The sequence below is a fragment of the Hemicordylus capensis genome, chromosome 2 (genome assembly GCF_027244095.1).
Source record: "Hemicordylus capensis ecotype Gifberg chromosome 2, rHemCap1.1.pri, whole genome shotgun sequence".
Classification (NCBI taxonomy): Eukaryota; Metazoa; Chordata; class Lepidosauria; order Squamata; family Cordylidae; genus Hemicordylus; species Hemicordylus capensis.
This window is the reverse complement of record NC_069658.1, coordinates 181531652-181551009: the sequence shown is the minus strand read 5'-3', so window position 1 is coordinate 181551009 and position 19358 is coordinate 181531652. Positions and strand designations below refer to the sequence as shown.

The 19358-nt window shown below is 52.6% G+C and overlaps 1 protein-coding gene across 25 annotated transcripts in view; it reads right to left on the bottom strand.

The window, feature by feature from the left end:
- LOC128342168 (transcription initiation factor TFIID subunit 3-like) overlaps nt 1-19358 on the bottom strand; it is a 186803-nt gene that overhangs the window by 159330 nt on the left and 8115 nt on the right. For 6 of the 25 annotated variants that reach the window (XM_053289138.1, XM_053289141.1, XM_053289137.1 and 3 more), the window contains exons 2-6: nt 13705-14153; nt 13005-13090; nt 11696-11812; nt 11465-11544; nt 11100-11191 (exon numbers count right to left, since the gene is read on the bottom strand). In XM_053289138.1, the coding sequence (XP_053145113.1) occupies nt 11100-11191; nt 11465-11544; nt 11696-11812; nt 13005-13064 (349 nt within the window). In that variant the 5' untranslated portion in view covers nt 13065-13090; nt 13705-14153. The other 19 variants (XM_053289131.1, XM_053289130.1, XM_053289132.1 and 16 more) reach the window with 14 other exon arrangements.

Below are 19358 nucleotides of genomic sequence, written 5' to 3'. Positions count from 1 at the left end.
GAAACCACCGCCTCACTCAGTGCCTGCCACTGACTAGGCCCGACAGACAGAAGCCAGCCAACCTGCTCTGCTCTGCTCTGATGCTCCCCATGGATGATGCACACACACCCTACATCTGCATCCCAATGACCAGACCAGACCAGACCAAGTGCGCAGAGTCAGCACAGGCCAGCAGCCACCAGCCCAGCAACAACAACAGCTACTACTGCTACCACCACAACCAGTGTTGCCGCTACAATAACATTCCCAGTCCAGTCACACGCGCCACAGCCTGAGCCTAGCACACAGCCAACAGCTGCTGCCAGCCAGTGCCTGGCAAGCCCAGCCAACATGAGGAGGAGAGAGCTAACAAGTAGACGGCGCACGCACATCACCAACCCATCACGACGGCGCAACTGCAAGGGGAGAGGGCACAATTACAGGCAGGAGGAGGAGGAGGAGGAGGAGGAGGAGGAGGAGGAGGAGGAGGAGGAGGCGGGCGAGGCAATCCTAGCACAGATTTGAAAGTTTAAAATCCACCAGGACATCTTCTAGAATCTAGACTTCTGTTTTTTCTACCACCAGCTGTAGTGTCTAGTTAGTCAGTGTGCTGTGCAGCTGAGCTGAGCTGAGCTGAGCTGCATGTGAGGAAGGGTGATTGTAGCTAGTTCTTTAGTTTCAGCAGACTGAGCATTGAGCATGGGCAGTGGCCTTGGGAAGCAACACAATTACACGACACTCACCTGCTGCTGCTGGTTCTAGAAGTTGCCTCTTCTCGTCTTCACCTCTTCGTGTGTGTGTGTGTGTGTGTGTGTGCAGTGAGTGCATGCCTTTTGCCTTGCTGGAAAGAAATGCTTCTCTGGTCCACCACCACATATCTGCTCAAGGACACAGAGGCCCAAGGCAGAGGTGGTGGCACCAGTGTGAGTGCATGTGTGCTGGTGGTGTTTGCCACCACAGGTGTTTTGTGTGTGTATGTGTGCGCTGCTAGCTAGGAGGGGGGAGGGAGGCAGGGAGGGAGGCTGGGAGGCAGGGGGGAGGAAAGGGGAGGGGGAGAGGGATGTAGAGGGGATTGAAGGGGGGAGGGTCCGGCTCAGAGTTGGTCAGCCACATATTTGTGCACACACGTGCTCACGTGTGTGCTTCGGTGGGAGAGACCAGACTCTCATCATCTGCCAGACCGGGGTTGGGGGTAGGTGAGGCGGTGGTGGGCTGGAAGGGAGGGAGGATGGAAGGTGGTGAAGAGGAAGGGGAGAGGATGAGAGGGGAAGGATGGAGGGAGGCATGGGGGGGAGGAAAAAAAACATGTAGACACACACCACACTACACACAGAAAGCATCCACACACAGAGACAGTGCTAGGCATCCATTCACACAGACAGACAGACAGACAGACACACAACAGGAAGAGACAGACTGAGCCTGCACCACACACACACACACAGACCCAATTCCCCCCCTGCACAGTTATCAATCAATATGTTGTGTTGGCAGCCAGTTCATTGCTGTTCTGATGGTTTTGGGTTTTTTGCCATCAGCCAACATCAACAGTGACCACAATCAAGATGAACATAAGATGATAATAATTCATTCGTTTCATTTCAAAAAATCACCCAATCATTTTCTCCATGTAAACCAAGCCCCCCACACATGATTTCTGGTGACATTTTCAATAAAATCAATTCATTTGGCATTCATCATTTTGTTCTCCCTTTGTCACCTTTTTTTCTTTCTTTTGCATAATTTTGAGGCTTGATTTTGACATGGGGTTTTTAAAGAAAAAATTATTTACATGTTTATTTACATACAGTATTTACATATCTACACTGCATTTTTGAACGTATACCCGCCGCTGCCGCTAAGTCTAGTACTCCATGGGCTGTGCTACTTTGGGGGGGTGTGCCGTGCCCACGCCAGGTCCCCAAATGCTGACAGGTGGATAGATAAAGGGCCTGTGCTGGTCAGCATTGGGTTTCTTTTTAGGTGGGCGTGGGCATTGTAAACATCTGGCCAGTCGCAGCACTACAACTACTACTACAACTGCATCTCTGTGTGGGCACACTACACGCTGCGACTGGCTGGCACGGCTCAGCATCTGTCACGTCAGCTCAGCTAGAGGTGGAAGGGGGGAGGGTAGGGATAAGCACAGAGTTCGAGCCAGGCAGGTGACCAACCATGGGGCAACCCACGGTAATCACTCGCCCGTCTCAAACTGCAGCTTGGGGTAGCCCAACAGGGGGAGGTTCACCTTAAGGAAGACCAGCTGCTCCACCAGACCAGGGTCCAAGCGGGAGCGAGAGGGTGTCACCACGTCCCCGGCACGTGAAAACACCCGCTCGCTCTGGACACTGGTTGGGGGGCAGGAGAGGAGGCGCACAGCCACCACCGCCAGGTCCGGCCAGACTTGGCGGCGGCTCGCCCAGAACTGTGCGCAGTCCACGCCGTCTCCCTCCACAGGCTCCTCCAAGTACTGCGCAACGCATTGCTCAGCACTGGAGGGGGGCCTGGGAGGTCGAGCCTCCCGCATACCAGGCATGGCGCCATAGCAGAACCGCTGAAACCACTGGGCGGATCTCGAGTCGGTAGCAAATGGCTGCTGCGATGGCGCCGCCTGGGATGCCGCGCTGCTGGACTGGGAAGAGGGAGGGGAAGGGGAAGCTGACGCCGGCTGGCCGCCCATGCTGCTGCTGGGTGCGGGTTGGGCCGCGAGGGCTGCCCCCGCACCACTACCAACACCCTGGTCTCTGCGGGCCCTAGCAGCCTCCTCCTCCCTAACCTTCTCGACCAGGATGCCCTTCCACCTGGGCAAGTCGTCGGCACTCACGGCATTGCCCTTGAGGGCTGGGTGACAGAGACAAGCGAGGACATACTCCTCCCTGTCTCCCAGCACATCAACGAGCCGCTTGTCAACCCCAGACCTCAGCCTCCCAGCCAGAGCACGACCCTCTGGCGTGGTCAGAGAGATATGGAGTCCACCCATCAGCTTCTCGAGACCAACAGCTGTGGGCAGCGCCTGGCTCAAGGGAGTGGTGTCGCCACACAAGCCCTTCGTGGCAAGCTGGAAGGGCTCGAGTGCCGACACCGCCTCGGACATCTGCTTCCACTCTGCGTTCGAGAAGTCACAGACATCCAAGGACTCGTCCCTCGCCAGGGCGACAAGGGCTCTCTCCTGCTCCAACAGGTGCTGGAACAGGAGGAAGGTGGAGTTCCACCGCGTCTCCACATCCGTAGGGATGAGATGGCGAGGAAGGCCAAGGTCATCCTGCTTCTGGCGAAGCAGTCTCCTGGACTTCTCGCTGCGGTGGAAGTGGGCGGCCAGCTTGCGGGATTTATCCACAAGCGTGGCCGTGGCAGCAACAGCACCTGCGATGGGGCGGGCCCCCTTCTCCTGGGACGCCCTCAGCTCCTTAAGGCCAAGGGCGTCCCTGACGGTCAGATGGAGCGTGTGTGCCATACACCGTATGTTCACACAGTCCATGACTGTCTCGACAGCGGCGGTAACGTTGGCTCCATTGTCGGTGACAATGAAGCCGCGGGAGAGGTGTGGACACCCGCCAATCCACTCCTCTATCTGGCGGTCGAGTACGGCCGCCACCTCCTCCGCGGTGTGCCTCATGTCCATCGTCTCCACGTGCAGGACGGCCCACCTGTGCCGTAGTGCATCGGGAGCCGCGCCGGACCCGGAAGCATCGCCCGCGGAGGTCCCCTCACTCTCCGGTCCCCACCAGTGGGCAGTGAGGGCCAGGAAAGAAGCGTGCATCCCACTGACACTGGTCCAGAGGTCAGTCGTGAAATGCACGCTTGTCCCGGCCGGAGCTGCACGCAGCTCGGCCGACACGAGCTCCCTGCACCGGCGGTACAGGGAGGGGACCACGTTCCGGCTGAACGTCGTCCTTGAGGGGATGACGTATTCGGGAGCCAGGTATTGGAGAATCCGGCGGAAGCCGTTGTTCTTGACCACCTGAAACGGCTGGTCATCGGTGGAAATCATCTCCCCTATGAGGCGGGTGAGGTGATGATGGTCCACGCGAACAATACGCTGGCTGCCCGAGGACTGCGTCCACCGCTGGACGGGCAGTGTAGCCTGCCTGCTGGCTGGCACACTGCCGCTGCCCGCCCTAGTGGCAGATGCACAAGGCACACTAGTGCTGCCAGCCTGTCCCCTGAGACCTGGGTGGTGACGCTCTAGGTGTCTCCACATAGGCGTTGTACCCAGGTGCGCAGGGTCCCTTCCACGGCTGACAAGCATCCTGCAGTGGACACAGCGGGCGTGGAATGGGGCATCTTGAGGGACCTCAAAATGCACCCATGCACCACTGCCCTTGGCCTCCTGCGCCCTGGGCGCCGTCCTAGGCCGTTTCTCGCAGGGTGGCTGCAGTCCTGGGGGGGGGCGGCCGCCGCTGCCTGCCCACTGCTGCCACCCAACCCGCCCCTTCCGCCCTCCACAGCGGAGGAAGGGCCCAGCTCAACTGGCATCGGAGAGGCAGGCCTCTCCTCCACCACCTCGCCAGACCGCTCCCCACCAGAGTGTCGGGCTTCACGAGGGGGGGCCCCACTGAGCGGCGAAAGGATAGGGGGAAGGGGCCCCAGAGGGAGGGAGAACCTGGCTGCATCGCTGCCAGCCGCACGGTCCTCACCGCCCTCTACCTGCTCTTCCAACTCCACAGTCTCCTCCACCTCAACAACTGGCGGTAGCTCAGCAGCACCTGGTGCCGCCGGCGAGGAGGGACCCGCCACAGCCCTAACAGTGCCTCTGCCTCTGCCGCGATTGGCGGCAGCAGGCGTGGGGAACTGAATCCTGCGCACCAAAGATGGGGCCGGAGCAAAGAATTCTCCAATGGGGAGAACTGGGGTGTCCTCAGGCTCCCCGCGTCCTCTCCCTCCCCGTGCCGCAGGCGCACCCCGCACCTGGCCTCTCCCACCTCTGCCTGCCAGCCTTGAGCGAGCCCTGCCCGCCACACGGCGCTCAGACATGCTGCTAGGTCAGAAGGAGGGAGACTTTAGGAGGAAGGCCAGACAGGGTCAAAAAAATAATTTGGAGGGGCTTAGGGGCCAAAAAAAGGGCAGCTGATTTGGAGGCGGCGGGGGGGAAGTTTGTTTTCAAAAAAGGAAGCCAATTGGGGGGAAAGGAAGACTTTTTGATATGGGGGGGGAAGCCAATCGAAGTGAGGGGGAGGGTGTCCTTTTTGAATTTGGGAGTCAACCACCAAGCCAATTGGGGAGATGGGTCTGGGAGGGTTTTTTTTTTAGAAAAATAGGGGGTTAAAGGGTGGAACCCCGGTGTGGGAGGGTGGCACGGGCAGTTGGGTGGAGTAGTTGTGGTGTGGGTGGCAAGTTTTTAGCTTTTTTGGGGGGGGAGAGTGGATGGGGGGAGGGCACAGCACCTACCGGGGGTGGGGGAGGGATGCAGTCAACGCTTGGGAACCTGCAGATCAAAGGAGGAAACCCTTATTTAGTGAACTGGAACACAAAGTGTGGGTTCTGGGGGGTGGTTCTCAAGTAATGCTCCTGTGGGGGGAGCATCAAACTCAATGCAGCCTATTTAGTGACTCTAAATTGCACACAACCAAAACCAGAACCCAGTCACACCAACACAGAGGTTGAACCCACCCACTCTGTGACTCTGCCTGCCCAATGCCATGGCAAGCAAGCAGCAGCAAACACTTGATGGCAGCCTCATGGATTGAACATCATGATCATCATCATACGTGTGTATTGGCCCAGCATGTAGTGGCAGCATCAGAGCCCAGCCAGGACCCCACTCAGACTGCCCCAGAGGCAAGGAAGCACTCTGGAAGGCACCTGTTCAAAAACCACCTGCAAAACGCATGCAATGCAACGCAACACACAGCAGCAATTTCTTTACTGGGCATGGGCATGAAGACACAAGTTTTACAACAGTACATCTCCTCTCCAAGGTTCCCTCCCTCCTCCCCACACCCAAATGCATTTCAGAATAGGGGTGTCCCTATTTAAAACCGCCAGCTAGGGAGAGAAAGGGGCAACAAAAGGTGCACAATCGCACACGCACTAACCCCTCTTCTTCCGGTCCTTCTCCTGCCGCTCACTGCTGGTCACGGATTCGCCGCCGCCAGCCAGCCACCCTGGGCTGAGACACAGCAGGGCGGCCGCACGAGGCACACAGGCAACCGGGGTAGTTCAACAACGATGGAGGGGCAGAAGTGAGGAGACAACACTATTTGTGTCGCTCAACTCACCCCCAAGCAGAGACAAAATCAACCAAAAACTATAAAAGAAAAAAAAAACCGATGGCAGCCGCCAGGTGGGTAGGCTACTGTGTGTGGCTGCAGCTGTGGGAGAGGAGGTGGAAAGTGAAGGGGAGCAGAGAGAGAAAAGACTAAGAGAGAGAGAAAAGAGAGGGGGGGCAGGGACAAAGAGAAAGAGAGGAGAGAGAGAGAAAAGAAAGAGAGAGAGAGGAGAAAGAGAGATGATAGAGAGAAAGAGGAGAGAGGAGAAGCGCAGCGCAGCAGGGAGGGGGGATTCAGGTGTGGGGGGAGGACACAGCAGTAGCAGCGGTCCAAAGAGGTGGGGGGAGCAGAGAGGGTGTGTGTGGTTGGGGGCTAGTGTGTGGCAGGGGGCCTGGGGTAAGTGGAGAGAGTCGGGGGCAAGGAGAAAAAGAGGTGGGGTGGGGGGAGCAGAGAGGGTGTGTGTGGTTGGGGCTAGTGTGTGGCAGGGGGCCTGGGGTAAGTGGAGAGAGTCAGGGGCAAGGAGGAAAAGAGGTGGGGTGGGGGGAGCAGAGAGGGTGTGTGTGGTTGGGGACTAGTGTGTGGCAGGGGGCCTGGGGTAAGTGGAGAGAGTCGGGGGCAAGGAGGAAAAGAGGTGGGGTGGGGGGAGCAGAGAGGGTGTGTGTGGTTGGGGGCTAGTGTGTGGCAGGGGGCCTGGGGTAAGTGGAGAGAGTCGGGGGCAAGGAGGAAAAGAGGTGGGGTGGGGGGAGCAGAGAGGGTGTGTGTGGTTGGGGCTAGTGTGTGGCAGGGGGCCTGGGGTAAGTGGAGAGAGTCAGGGGCAAGGAGGAAAAGAGGTGGGGTGGGGGGAGCAGAGAGGGTGTGTGTGGTTGGGGGCTAGTGTGTGGCAGGGGGCCTGGGGTAAGTGGAGAGAGTCGGGGGCAAGGAGGAAAAGAGGTGGGGTGGGGGGAGCAGAGAGGGTGTGTGTGGTTGGGGGCTAGTGTGTGGCAGGGGGCCTGGGGTAAGTGGAGAGAGTCGGGGGCAAGGAGAAAAAGAGGTGGGGTGGGGGGAGCAGAGAGGGTGTGTGTGGTTGGGGCTAGTGTGTGGCAGGGGGCCTGGGGTAAGTGGAGAGAGTCGGGGGCAAGGAGGAAAAGAGGTGGGGTGGGGGGAGCAGAGAGGGTGTGTGTGGTTGGGGGCTAGTGTGTGGCAGGGGGCCTGGGGTGAGTGGAGAGAGTCAGGGGCAAGGAGAAAAAGAGGTGGGTTGGGGGGAGCAGAGAGGGTGTGTCTGGTTGGGGGCTAGTGTGTGGCAGAGGGGTGTTGGGGGGAAGGGGAGGGGGCAACAACAAACAGCAAAGGAGAAACTGGAACAACTCGGGCAGCAGCAGCGATTAGGCTGGATGGGGTGGTTGGGGGAGGAGCTGGGCCTGGGCTAGGGTAGGGTCTGGGAGGAGGGAGCGTGGGGGGGGCAGGCAGGGGGGGGAGGAGGAGGAGGAGGGTAGCAAAATATATAAAGCAATATATATCAAGAGAACACAAGCCAGAAGTTTAAAAAAAAAATTAAAAGAAAGACTATAACCAGCAGAAAAAACTTGGGGGTGGGGGTGTGGGGAGGGGGAACCAAACACAGACTCTGAGGGGGGGCCACTAAGTGAACAGAGACAATGAAACCACAATTGCTGCAAATTAATAATAGCAAATGAATAAGTGGAACCAAGCAAAGAAAACTGGACTCGGTTTGGCAGCAGCAAACTTGGGAGAAGGCTGGATGGGGTGGGGTTGGGGTGGGGTGTGGTTGGACTTGGAGGGGCAAGTTTGGAGCAGGGAACCAAAACTGATTATATGGGACAACAAGAAACAACAACAGAATCCTCTGGGGGTGGGGGGGAGGGATTCAGGGAACCAACTCGCAGGGCAGCAGCAGTCAGCAGAAACAAACAAAATGGTACAATTTAAGCAAAACCAGCAAGCAATATATAACTGAAACCAATGGAATGCAATGTGAAAATCAAAAAGTTGGACAAAAACAAGGCAGGACAAAGAGCAATAATTAATGGAAGAAGTTTTAAAGCAATGAGGATGCAGTGGGTGGGAGTGGGGGAGGGGGAGGGTAGGCCCAAAGGATGAGAAGGGAAAGGGGGGGAGGGGGGGAGAAAAGCAGACAGACAAGGAACAGGGAAAATTGGGGGAAATTAAGAAGAAAGTAAAGTGAAGTAACACACAGTATACAGACAAGAGACAGACAGAGAGAGGAGACACACAGAGAGTCACAAAGGGCAGGTGGACAAAGGATTAGACAGAGCACACACAGAGAGACACAGGACACAGTCAGGACTCACAGAGACACCAGAGCAGCCAGCAAAGGGCAAGCAGGTCTCAGAGATGATCCCACAACTGCAGCCAAGAGAAGTTTCCAGAGAAGAGGCTTGGGTTTATATAGGTTTGAAATTCCCTCCTTTGGGAGCCCCCACCTTTGCACTCCCCCCACGGCCAACAGGGTGCCAGCTCTCAACAGTGCAACAGCCAAGCAGCCTACCAGACCAAAGGACTCATTCTGGCCAATCAAGGATCAATAGCGCAGCCAATACAATGCCTGGAAATAGCATCACAAAATGGATGCAAGGAGGAGCAAAAGTTTCGGGAAGGAGACACAAAATGGAGGACACACTTGGAACTTTAAAGAGACACTCCAGAGACTCAATTTCATTCCCGAACCAGTTCGGGAAACCCGAGCCGGTTCGGTACCGAACCGGCTCGAATTCGGTCCGGCTCGGTCCCGGAAGGGCCCGATTCGGTCCGGGATTGAGCCGCCGGATCCGGACCGGTTCGGACGAACCGGTCCGGATCCGAACCGAACCGCACATCCCTACCTGGGAGCGTATGGTGGCTTTCGAAAAGAGGCTCCATGCAGCCACACTTTGCCTTGATCTCTCAGCTGGACATTGGGCTGGGGAGGGATGTGTCTAGGCAGACATTCCAGAATTGCAGCTTCCCCAATCAACTTCCTAGAGATGCCCCAGATGAATTTCTGCCTGGTGCACCTCTACAAGGCACGGTGCTTCCCCCAGCTGTTATGTCGCTTCGTAAATGTCTGGGCAGAAATTCAAGATATATAGCAGTTTCACTAATATAAGAATTCAAATAAGAATAAGAACAAAAAACTGTATTTATTAAGATAAAACAAAAAAAATTAAATCATAACAGGTCCAAAAGGGGGGGGGGAGGGGTGAAGGAAATACAAAATACAATACAGAACCATTTCAAAGTCATTGTTAAAATCAGTTATGTAATATGTATGATATGTATGATTCTTAAAAACATATAATACTTCCAGGCAGCTATTCTCCTAGCTTTAGGAGCATTAAAAAGAAAAGGAAGCAAATGGGCGATCAGACTTCCTTTTCATGGAAGTCCTCGAAGACAAGGCCATCTGAAGAGAAGAGAAGAGAAGAGAAGAGAAGAGAAGAGAAGAGAAGAGAAGAGAAGAGAAGAGAAGTAAAATTCTGATGTTAATTGATTTAGGTAAGGAGGGACTTATACATGTTGAACAAATGGAGGAGGGTCTAATGGGTCACTTTTTGCCTTGGGGTTCCCAAAGCGGAAGGCAAGCATGGCTTCCAGACCTCACAGTTTTGCTACAAGGTCTTTGCCTGCAAGAACCATTTTTACCCCTGTGAGAGGGGTTGGGAGTTTGAGACATGCCCACTCGGGAGGCCTGCCACAGAGAGGTCAGAGCAAAACTGGGGCTCTTTGGACAAACGATGACCTTTGTCGCTCAGGCCCATTCTGGGATTCCAAGGAGACAGTTTTGAGCTCCCCAATTCCCTGGAAATTGGCATTACCTTTGATGGTGCTCTGGATGTCATGATGAACCAACTCTTCTTCCTTGCGAAAGAAAACCTTCCATGTGGCCAGCTGCAGAAATAGAGATGGAAATGGTAATTTTCATGTCAATGTGACACCATATCCAAAAACAGCTAAGAATTGAAAATGATCCAGTTGGATACAAAGTTGAGGATTCACAAAGATGTAGCGTGGCTCTTCTGGGCACTGGGCAGCTGGAAGAGACACTGGGGGGACCCAGCTCTCTTCCATTCCTCCTGCCCCTGCTGCTGTCCCCAGGGGCATTCGGTGAGCCCCAGTGGAAACAGCCTCTCTCCAGCAAGTATGCTGCCCGGCGGCCCCCGTGTGACCAGTGACCACTGGGAGGTCTTCTTGTGAACCTGGAACCTGACAAGGGGTCCCACAGAGGATGCTGAAGCAGAAGATGAAGCAGAGGATGCTGAAGCCATGTCCACAGCAGGGTATTTACTTCCACATTGGGCAGTCTGGCCACGTGAGCCAGAGCATCAATGTAGGCCTCTTGGCCGAGAGTCTGCAGCCGGGGCTTCTCCGAGTTGATGTACCTGTGGAGCTCCTGTGGGTTGAAACAGCAGCTCAGAGTCATCGCACTGGCCTAAATCATCCCTTGCCATGCTACTGAGAGCTAAGACCGGAAGGAATTTGTCCCACTACAGGAAGATCCCTTGGTTGCCGGCCCAAAGGAATTGAAGGATGATCTAATTCCATATAAACACACCCCCCCCCCAATAAAGTTGACAAGATCTTCAATATTTCTGAAGGTTGCTTATGGGAGTGATGTTTTCTCTGTCTTCTCAGCCAGTTGGCTTCTAATAGGGAAGTGACCTAGACATATCTTCAATAAACTGAGAGAATGGGGTCTGCTGCCTCTTTCTGTCAGGCCATGTTTGGATGTTGGAGAGGATGAAGACAGAAGCATCTTCTTGAAGGATGCCATTTTCTCCTTCAATGGGGGAAAGAGAAGATCAGTCATGAGTAGGAGACACAACCGGTCTTGAGAATACAACATTGAAAAATCACTCACAATGACAGCGGTATCACGTTTTCTTCGCAAGAGAAAAAAGCCCAAGAAGAATTTACCTGGGTCCCTGGGTCCAGTTGATTCCACCCCGGACACCGCCATGTGCAGGACGGCTGCTTTCACATTGAACGGCAGAGCTGGCTTCATTTTGCTGGAGGGAGAAAGATGATATTTTGTAGTGTGAGAAGGACTGGTGATCCAGCCAATGGAAGCTCCTCTAAAGAAGAGGAACATAGCAACCCAGCAAGGTCTGTAATGGTTTCTCCTCTTCCCCCGAAAAGGTCCAATCCCGGTCTGGGAAGGACCTGATTGGGAGAAGGCCCTAATACTTAACAAATTAAAAGCTATATTTTAAAAAGGGGAGATCCAGTTACAGATCTTTCCTGGTTTGCCACTGCCCTTTCTCTGTGGACTATAAGCATACCTGAGTTCCGTAACAGTGTCCATGGTGAGGATCAGGAGAAACCCAGGGTCTGGATGCTTCTTGATGTCCTCCATAATTTCCTGGCATAAATCAAAGAGCAGAAGAGAGTTGGTCACTACCCATGGACTTCATTGGGATAGCACCAGCCTCAAACACACACTTTTGGCAGTCAGGTTTTGACTGAACCTGAGCTTGGTCATTCTCTTCCATTCTCTGCCGCATCTCACTCACCAGTATGGCCTCCATGGCCTCGTCCTTATCATAGGACAGGAGCTGACCACCCAGCGACCTGACGTCTTTAACATCTTCAATTATGGCGGACAAAAGCTGGGTCCAGCTGAAGATGACCTGAAAATTAGAAGCACTGAACTGTTAGTAATGGAAGGACTCTCTGTGCCTTCCTGGAAATGGAACGGGCACCCTGACTTGGTGGGCTGCTCTCAAGTCCTTTCTGGGGACACCACCCGCTCCATGGAATATTCTGCAGCTGCTGCCTCTCAGGGAGACTGCAGAACTGGGAAAAGGATCAGAGCAGAGAGTTGGTGCTCCCAGATCCCGGATGGAAGAAATGCCTCTCACAGAGATGTCTTGAGCTCTGTGGAGGAAGGCCCTCTACTCAAAGGTTCCCTACCTCAGCCCTGTCCATTTCCTCCGTGACAGTTGTCAGACCTGGAAGGGAAGAAGAATGGGAAGGGAGGGGGGATTCAGGACTTGAATTCCCATGAGGAATTAACCAACGGGAATTCCCTTTGTTGGCATTCAGGCTGGCTACCGGGCTCCCAAGCACCAGCTGGCTCACCTTCCCCAAAGAGTCAGCCCCAGTCCCAACCATTCCCCAGGAGCCTGGGGCACCTCCACACCGATGGTGACTCCGGAGACGGCTGGGGTGCCTCCTGAGGGAGTTGGAGGTGGTGCTGGAGTCAGCTCAATACATCGCCAGGACATCCCTCTGGGGGGCTTGCCCTTGCTGGAGTCACTGGTGGGGGAGGACTTAAAGAGCTGCCTACAGCAAAGGCAGACTCTTCGCAACCTAGAAGAGAGCAGGGAGAAGGTGAGAATGCGACCCTTAAGCAGACATTGGCAGGAGAGGGGGCCAATGGGGCAGGGAAGGAGTGCAGAACAGAAGGAGGGGCAGCAATACAGGTAGCCCAATAGGCTTCACGGTGGTGCACCATCCTCCTTCTGGCTGAGGAATTGGGTCCAGACAGCTGCTCCAACGCTTTGGGGCAGAGACCTTTGACATATGGGGTGCAGTTCTGGTCAGCCCAGCTCAGCCAGGTTATGTTAGAGCTGGGAAAGGTGCAGAGAAGAACCATGAACGAGCTCAGGGGTGAATGGGAACCGTGTAACCAAAAGGCAGTCCTGTTTTCAGGCACTGCATGACACTTCCTAGCTGGACCAGTCCTGTAAGGGGCCTGTGCCCAGGTTCACTTTTAAAACAAATGCAACTACGGTCATGCACACAAAATCACGTACCAGTGTTCAGACACCTGCACACATGTACTACCGACTGTCTGAATAGGGCTTTCATTGCACTTACCTTCAAGATGCTGATTAAGTTCCAGACAGAGGGGGCCTCCTCCAGCAAATCCCTTATCATCCTCTGAGCACCTCAATGTTCTCTTTCTATGGGGGGGGGGAGAAAAGATCAGACATGAGTATATAACTGAGTGACAACTGGTCTTGAGAATGCAACATTGAAAAAGCACTCATGCTTATCGTGGTATTGTGTTTGATTCCAGTTGGGCCAAGAAACCACCAGGACATATGGAAGTGGGAAAGGGTGCTCACAATTAACCTGGAAGAAGAGCTTATACATTAAATCTCAAAAAAGTAAGAAACCACCTGTGCAGGGAGTCACACCATTTCAAACTTGGTCATTCTTTTGGAACTCTCCCGTTCAGTGTGGGGTCAAATATTCAAAGTGTTTTGGTAACCAGTTCAAACACCTTGAACCAGTTTAGTTACATTTCCTACAGAATAATATCCAAACTCTTTAGCTTGCCATGTAATGCTAGAAAAAGACAACCATGGGACTTGACTTGAGAAGAAAGCATCATGCCAATCTTTCTGAATGAAACCAATGCTGGAATTATGGAACGCCATCTTCTGAATTGGTTACCACTACAGGGCTTTGCTTCGGGTTCCAGTTGGGGCCAACCAGGAGATTTTCAGTTGACACTGAATTCTCCCTTCTTCATAGAACATATTATGACAAAGCAAAACTGTGGCATCCTTACATAGAAAAGATTCTGCAGTGGTCTCAAATGGGACAAGTATCCCGGGAGTGGAAGCAGCTGGAGTTTGTGGCGCAGGAGAAAAAAAGCTCAATAAGAATATCCCTGCGTCCCTGGGTCCAGCTGGTTGACTTTGGACACGGCCACGTGCAGGACTGCTGCTATTAGATTAATTGGCAGAGCTGGCTTCATTTCGCTGGAGGAAGAAATCTTAGATTTCATCGTGTGAGGAGGGCTGGTGATCCAGTCCACGGAAGCTCATCTAGAGCAGAGCATCATGGCAAGCCAGCAAGTGTTGGGGAATGTCCTGGGCTGGGTGGAGGAAGGCCCTCTACTCAATGGTTCCTGACCTCCGCCCTTTCTTTCTTTCTTTCTTTCTTTCTTTCTTTCTTTCTTTCTTTCTTTCTTTCTTTCTTTCTTTCTTTCTTTCTTCTGCTTTGCAGTCCTCAGATCTGGAATGGAAAAAGAAACAGAGAGGGGTGGGACACCGTCCTTTGGAATGAAGGCTGGCTACCATTGATTGGTTACAGCACAAGTCAATAATCCATTGGTAAGACAGCCGGCTTGCTACCAAATGGCAAAACCTAGCCTGGCTGCTGGGAAAAACTTTGGGGAGGAAGGAATGCTCTGTCACCCATGTCTTGGTCTGTGCAGTCACACCAGCTGACTGGGCATGTGGATGGTAATTGTGCCTGTTGGTGGAGGCTGGCGTTACAGGGCTGTAACACAGCAATAAAACCACAAAGAAGACATTGGAAATGTGAATGGCACCTTGCTGACAGTGGGAAGGAAAAGGCTGACCAATGGGAAGACTAGACCTTCCAGAAAACCAACGGAGAGACTAGCTCTAACCAGATGTAATTTTATCTGGCTCAGTAGGGCAATGGACTGAAATGACCCTGACACAATTAAAAAGAAATCATTAAAAACCACCTGATTTCCCAATTGCTCTGTGGGTTGGGTGGTGGGTAGCACCCATCATGCTCAACCCACTCTGGTGCCCCCAGAAGCCAGAAGAGTGTTCCAAAGAAGTGGGGCAGCAACCGAAAAGGCCCTTTCCCGGGTCCTAGAGCCCCGAACCTCTCGGAAATCAGGGACCGACAAAAGGGCCATCTGAGACGATCTAACCGGAAGGGATGTAACTGGAAAGGGAGAGGCGGGTCTGTAGGCAGAAAGGCGCCAAGCCCTGCAAGGCTTTCAAGGTCAGAACCAGGACCTTAAATTGAACTCGGAAGCCAATAGGCAACCAGTGCAATGACTGCAGGAGAGGTGTTACCCCATCATATTTTCTGGTACCCATGGGTAGGCGAGCCGCTGCATTCCGGACCCACTGTAGCTTCCTGATCGTGCTCAAAGGGAACCCTAGATAGAGAGCTCATCACGGCAATCACCAAGAAATATTACACACAGACACATAGAGCTGAGCTGCCACTGTCCCTTTCTCTCCACAACACCATCTCACACACAGACTACCAAACCAGAGCTCTAGGAAGGAAGGAAGGAAGGAAGGAAGGAAGGAAGGAAGGAAGCAAGCAAGCAAGCAAGCAAGCAAGCAAGCAAGCAAGCAAGCGAGGAAGCCAAGTACTGCTTTTGTCAATCTGAGAACCAGCAAAACCAGGTTGTTATACTGACAAGAGAACAGCATTACACTCAGTGCAGAGAAAAGGACATTACAGAATCAAACCTCCTTGCCTCTCCTGAGGCACAGCATGGAGCAGAAAACCCCCCAAACAAACCATCCTGGAGTAGAAGGTCAGAGTTCCACTGGGCAGGAACCTCCTGAGGGATCAGGTGTTCAGGCATGTCCAGCTCAAGCTGCCTCTTCTTCAGCATGCACTGAGCCTTTTCACCCTGGTGGAAATGGCTGGCTATCTTGTGGCGCTTCTCCGCAAGAGTGCCATGGGAGCAGCAGGGGCCCGTAGCCAGGGTGTGTCCCAGGTTGTACATTGAGGCTGGCTATGGGCCCTAGCAGGGCCTGTGTGGTGGGAGCCCCCTATTGCAAGTGCCCTTCGAATCCTGGAGGCTTGGGAGCAGGAGCAGCTGTTGCTGCCAGTCGAGGGCACGCCAGACCCATTGCTGCCAGCAGGAGAAAGGACCCCCAGGTGAAAGGGGTCGCAGGTACAGCAGCACCACCATCGTCCCAAGACGCTTTGGGGTCCTTTCCCTTGCTGACACATGTAGGTGCAGACAGTGCCTACTACCCAGTACTACCCAGTACCTGCTACCCAGTAGGTGCAGTCAGCATGTCTATGGTCACTAAGGCAGAAATTGAAGTGATCCCACACCATGCTGCCACCATGCTCACCGGCCCATGGGTGGTGAAGCTGCTGGTTCCTTCAGGGACCCCACCATCACAACTGGAGACTCGCATTGCTAAGCGGGATTGGGGGCATGGCGAGACCCATCTCCAAGCGAGACCACTCTGGTTGGGCTAGCAGCCAAAGCAGTCGGCAACTCCTCCACAACATGTATTCAACATCAGTCAGGCCCTGCTCATACCTTTGGCTTGTTCACACAGAGAGATGCAGCAAGTTCTCATCATCACTGGCAAGAAGCAAGCAGCCTGGCCTCTGTTGGAGGGTTTCCTTGTCTCAGGTTCAGGATTACATGTCAAAAGGATCTTCACTTTCAAAGAGTGTTCTAATCGGAGGCACCTTCAGGAAGTTTCAGGTCTAGATGCAAGTGCCTTACAGTTCTGTGTCCCCCTTGTGAGGAACAAGCAGGGCCGGTGCTACCGTTAGGCCAACTAGGCAGCAGGGTGCAGACCTCAGACCTCAGGGGGGTGCAGAGTGTAGAGTGTCAATGTGTTTGCCTAGGGCGCAAAAGAGTCTGGCACTGACCCCGGGAACAAGTGCACCAACATCCTACTATTGGTTTTTTCTGCTAGTTAGATTGTCTTCAACATGTTCCAAAGCCCAACTTTCTAGGCCATATGGAAGTTTTGATGCTGTCCATGAGATGTACATTACGAGAGGGAGGGAGGGAGGGAGGGAGGGGATCAACCTCTTCATTTGTCTCTGCTCAGGAGACTTCCGTGCTCCTTTTGAATTAGGTCTGCAATTGCAAATACTGTAAGGAAGCTACTATTATTAGCTCTGCTGTGGAATACATAACTACACTTCTCTTTAAGATATGACCATGTTTGTTACCACATGAGAAACAACAGACGGAGCAGGAAGAAGTGTCAATCCAGCTCAGAGCAGCATGTCTTGACACCATGCAGAACTCAGTAGCGAGAATCCCAAGGAAGACATTAGAAGAGAGCGTTTTATACTGGAATCCTCAACTTCAGTTAGAAACTGTGGTTACAAGCAAAGAAGTGTGTACTGTCCCTCTCCTTGATCTGTCTGACAGCCTTGAGGTGCGTTAGGGAAATGAAAGAGAAGACCATGAATGGTTTTGTGCAAGTGTCATCCGCAGTAACATGCCAGAAGCCCACGTGCAAGCCTGTGCCGCCAAGGAGCAGAGCGGAGGGGAGGGCCAGCAGACCCACACACCTTTCTCCTCCCCCTGGTAGGCATGCTGGTCGATGCAAGTCTCTGTGCTTCTCACTTTGGTGGATGGCACCTAGCAGCCAATGCTGCATTGCACCTCGCTTAAGTTAGATTTCAGGTTGAATGTGGCACGAGCTGGTAACCCCCGAACCAAGTTTGTAATCTCCAAAGCCACAAATTCTATTTTGTGAAAATATACCAATAACAACATTGAGAAAAATCTACCAGCACCTGGGGAATTCTCCCCCCACCCCCGCTTTCCACCTTCATTTTGTCGGTGCTGTGTCATTTTTGTCCCCCTCCACCCTCTCTTGCTCCATAGTTGTCCAAGTCGCTAAGTGAGGTTGCATTGATGTATCAGGGTAACCTTGTCCCCAACAAGGGGGTTCGTTCCTGGGCAGATGGAGCCCAATAATCATCAGCCCAGACGAGATAACAAGATCAAAGGTTTTATTCTGCCTTAAGAACAGAGGTGTTACTTTGGCTTTCGCTCAAAGCAAGACAAAGGAATATTCAAACATCCATACCTTTACACATGACAAATGCAAAAGTCATCCTCACAAGAAAACAACATATGATGCCAAGGTGCCTAACCCAGGCCAGAAAACAAACTCTAAACACGTATGCAGGCAGACTGCCAACATCTTCCTAGTCATATCAACCCCTTCTACATATCAGCTTCAGTACATTCCACAGACGGTCGCAGTAACCTATGGGGGATGGAAGACCACTAGATAGAATACGCAGTAGTAAGCATCCTTCTAGCAGAGCAGATCCTTGAGTTTAGTTAAACATAATGGCGTTGCTTATGTCATGCTGTGAACCTCTATGCATTTCTGATTTACTATACATCAATTCCCCCCTCTCTATTTGTTCGTATCTGAACCGTCAGATCCATTAAAGCAACCTATCTCTCCCTCTAGGGTGAACCAATACTACACATACACCATACACTGAGATCATACAAGACATCATTATACAAAGTTCTATCAAAAACCCAAATATTGGGGCAGCCAATTCTGTGCATAATCACTTGGGGAATAAACTTGGAACTCCAATGAGCAGAACTGGGCTGTTACACATATCGGTTTCACATTCTAACTAATCAAATTGAAACAAATGCATGCTTACTCACAAATAAGCCCCACTATGTCGAACCCGAAAAAAAACAAAAGCCAATAGGACAACTGAAATAACTGTCTTTCACAAATAGAATACGTTAGACTGCGCTTTTTGACATAATGGCAACACATAAACATAATTGCAAGCTCAAATTCAATACATCACTCATTCTTAGTCTATGTCCAGTCCTCATGGGGCGAGTGGGTAGGGACTGCAGATCTTCCTTAGCATATTCAGGGGCCAAAGGCAAAGGATGTGGATGGTTTACTAAGGGAACATGGAAAGCAGGGATCGCCCTTAAGCCTGGCAATGGAATCAGCAAAGGCATTCCCTTGCGCTAGAGGGTCCTGCCCATCCTGATGTCCCTTGCAATGCATAACTGCCACGGCTGTGGGCTGAACTGCCTGTAGCAACTGAGCACTTAACAGGCTGATCTGATCCCCATCCAGCCCACAAGGCAGCATCCTATAGCCCGCAGCCAATTCCAACGCTTTATGAAGTGTTACCAGTTCTGCCAGCTGGGCACTCGTTCCAGGGGGCAGTGGGGTGACCTCAAGAACAGAGGATGCGGTGACCATAGCATAGCCTGCCCCTCTCCTCCCATTAGCATCAAGCCGCCTCCATTTGTAATTGATTCCCAGAAGGGTTAAATCTTTCATATTAGAGGTTCCATATCCTCTAATGGTAGATAAGTAACAGGGTACACAAGTAACACAAGTAACAACACGCAAACAGAAACAAGCCCAAAGCCATCACAACCATCCGTGCACATTATCATAAGGAGCAGTTCTGTACAGGAGAAACAGTAAATAATTTCCTTCTGACAACCAACATAGGAAATCATGAGTTACACCAGGATATTACGTACATCTACACAGTTATCTTATTAAGTCCATCAATTACAAATAAAGGGCATACTTACTAAGTATTCCCTCATAGCAATGACACCCACATCAGAGAAATAGGATCATCCTTATGTTCACACTGAAAATATGCCCTCACTCCCAAACGCAGTGCTATATCAGTCATTTCCTCCAGTAG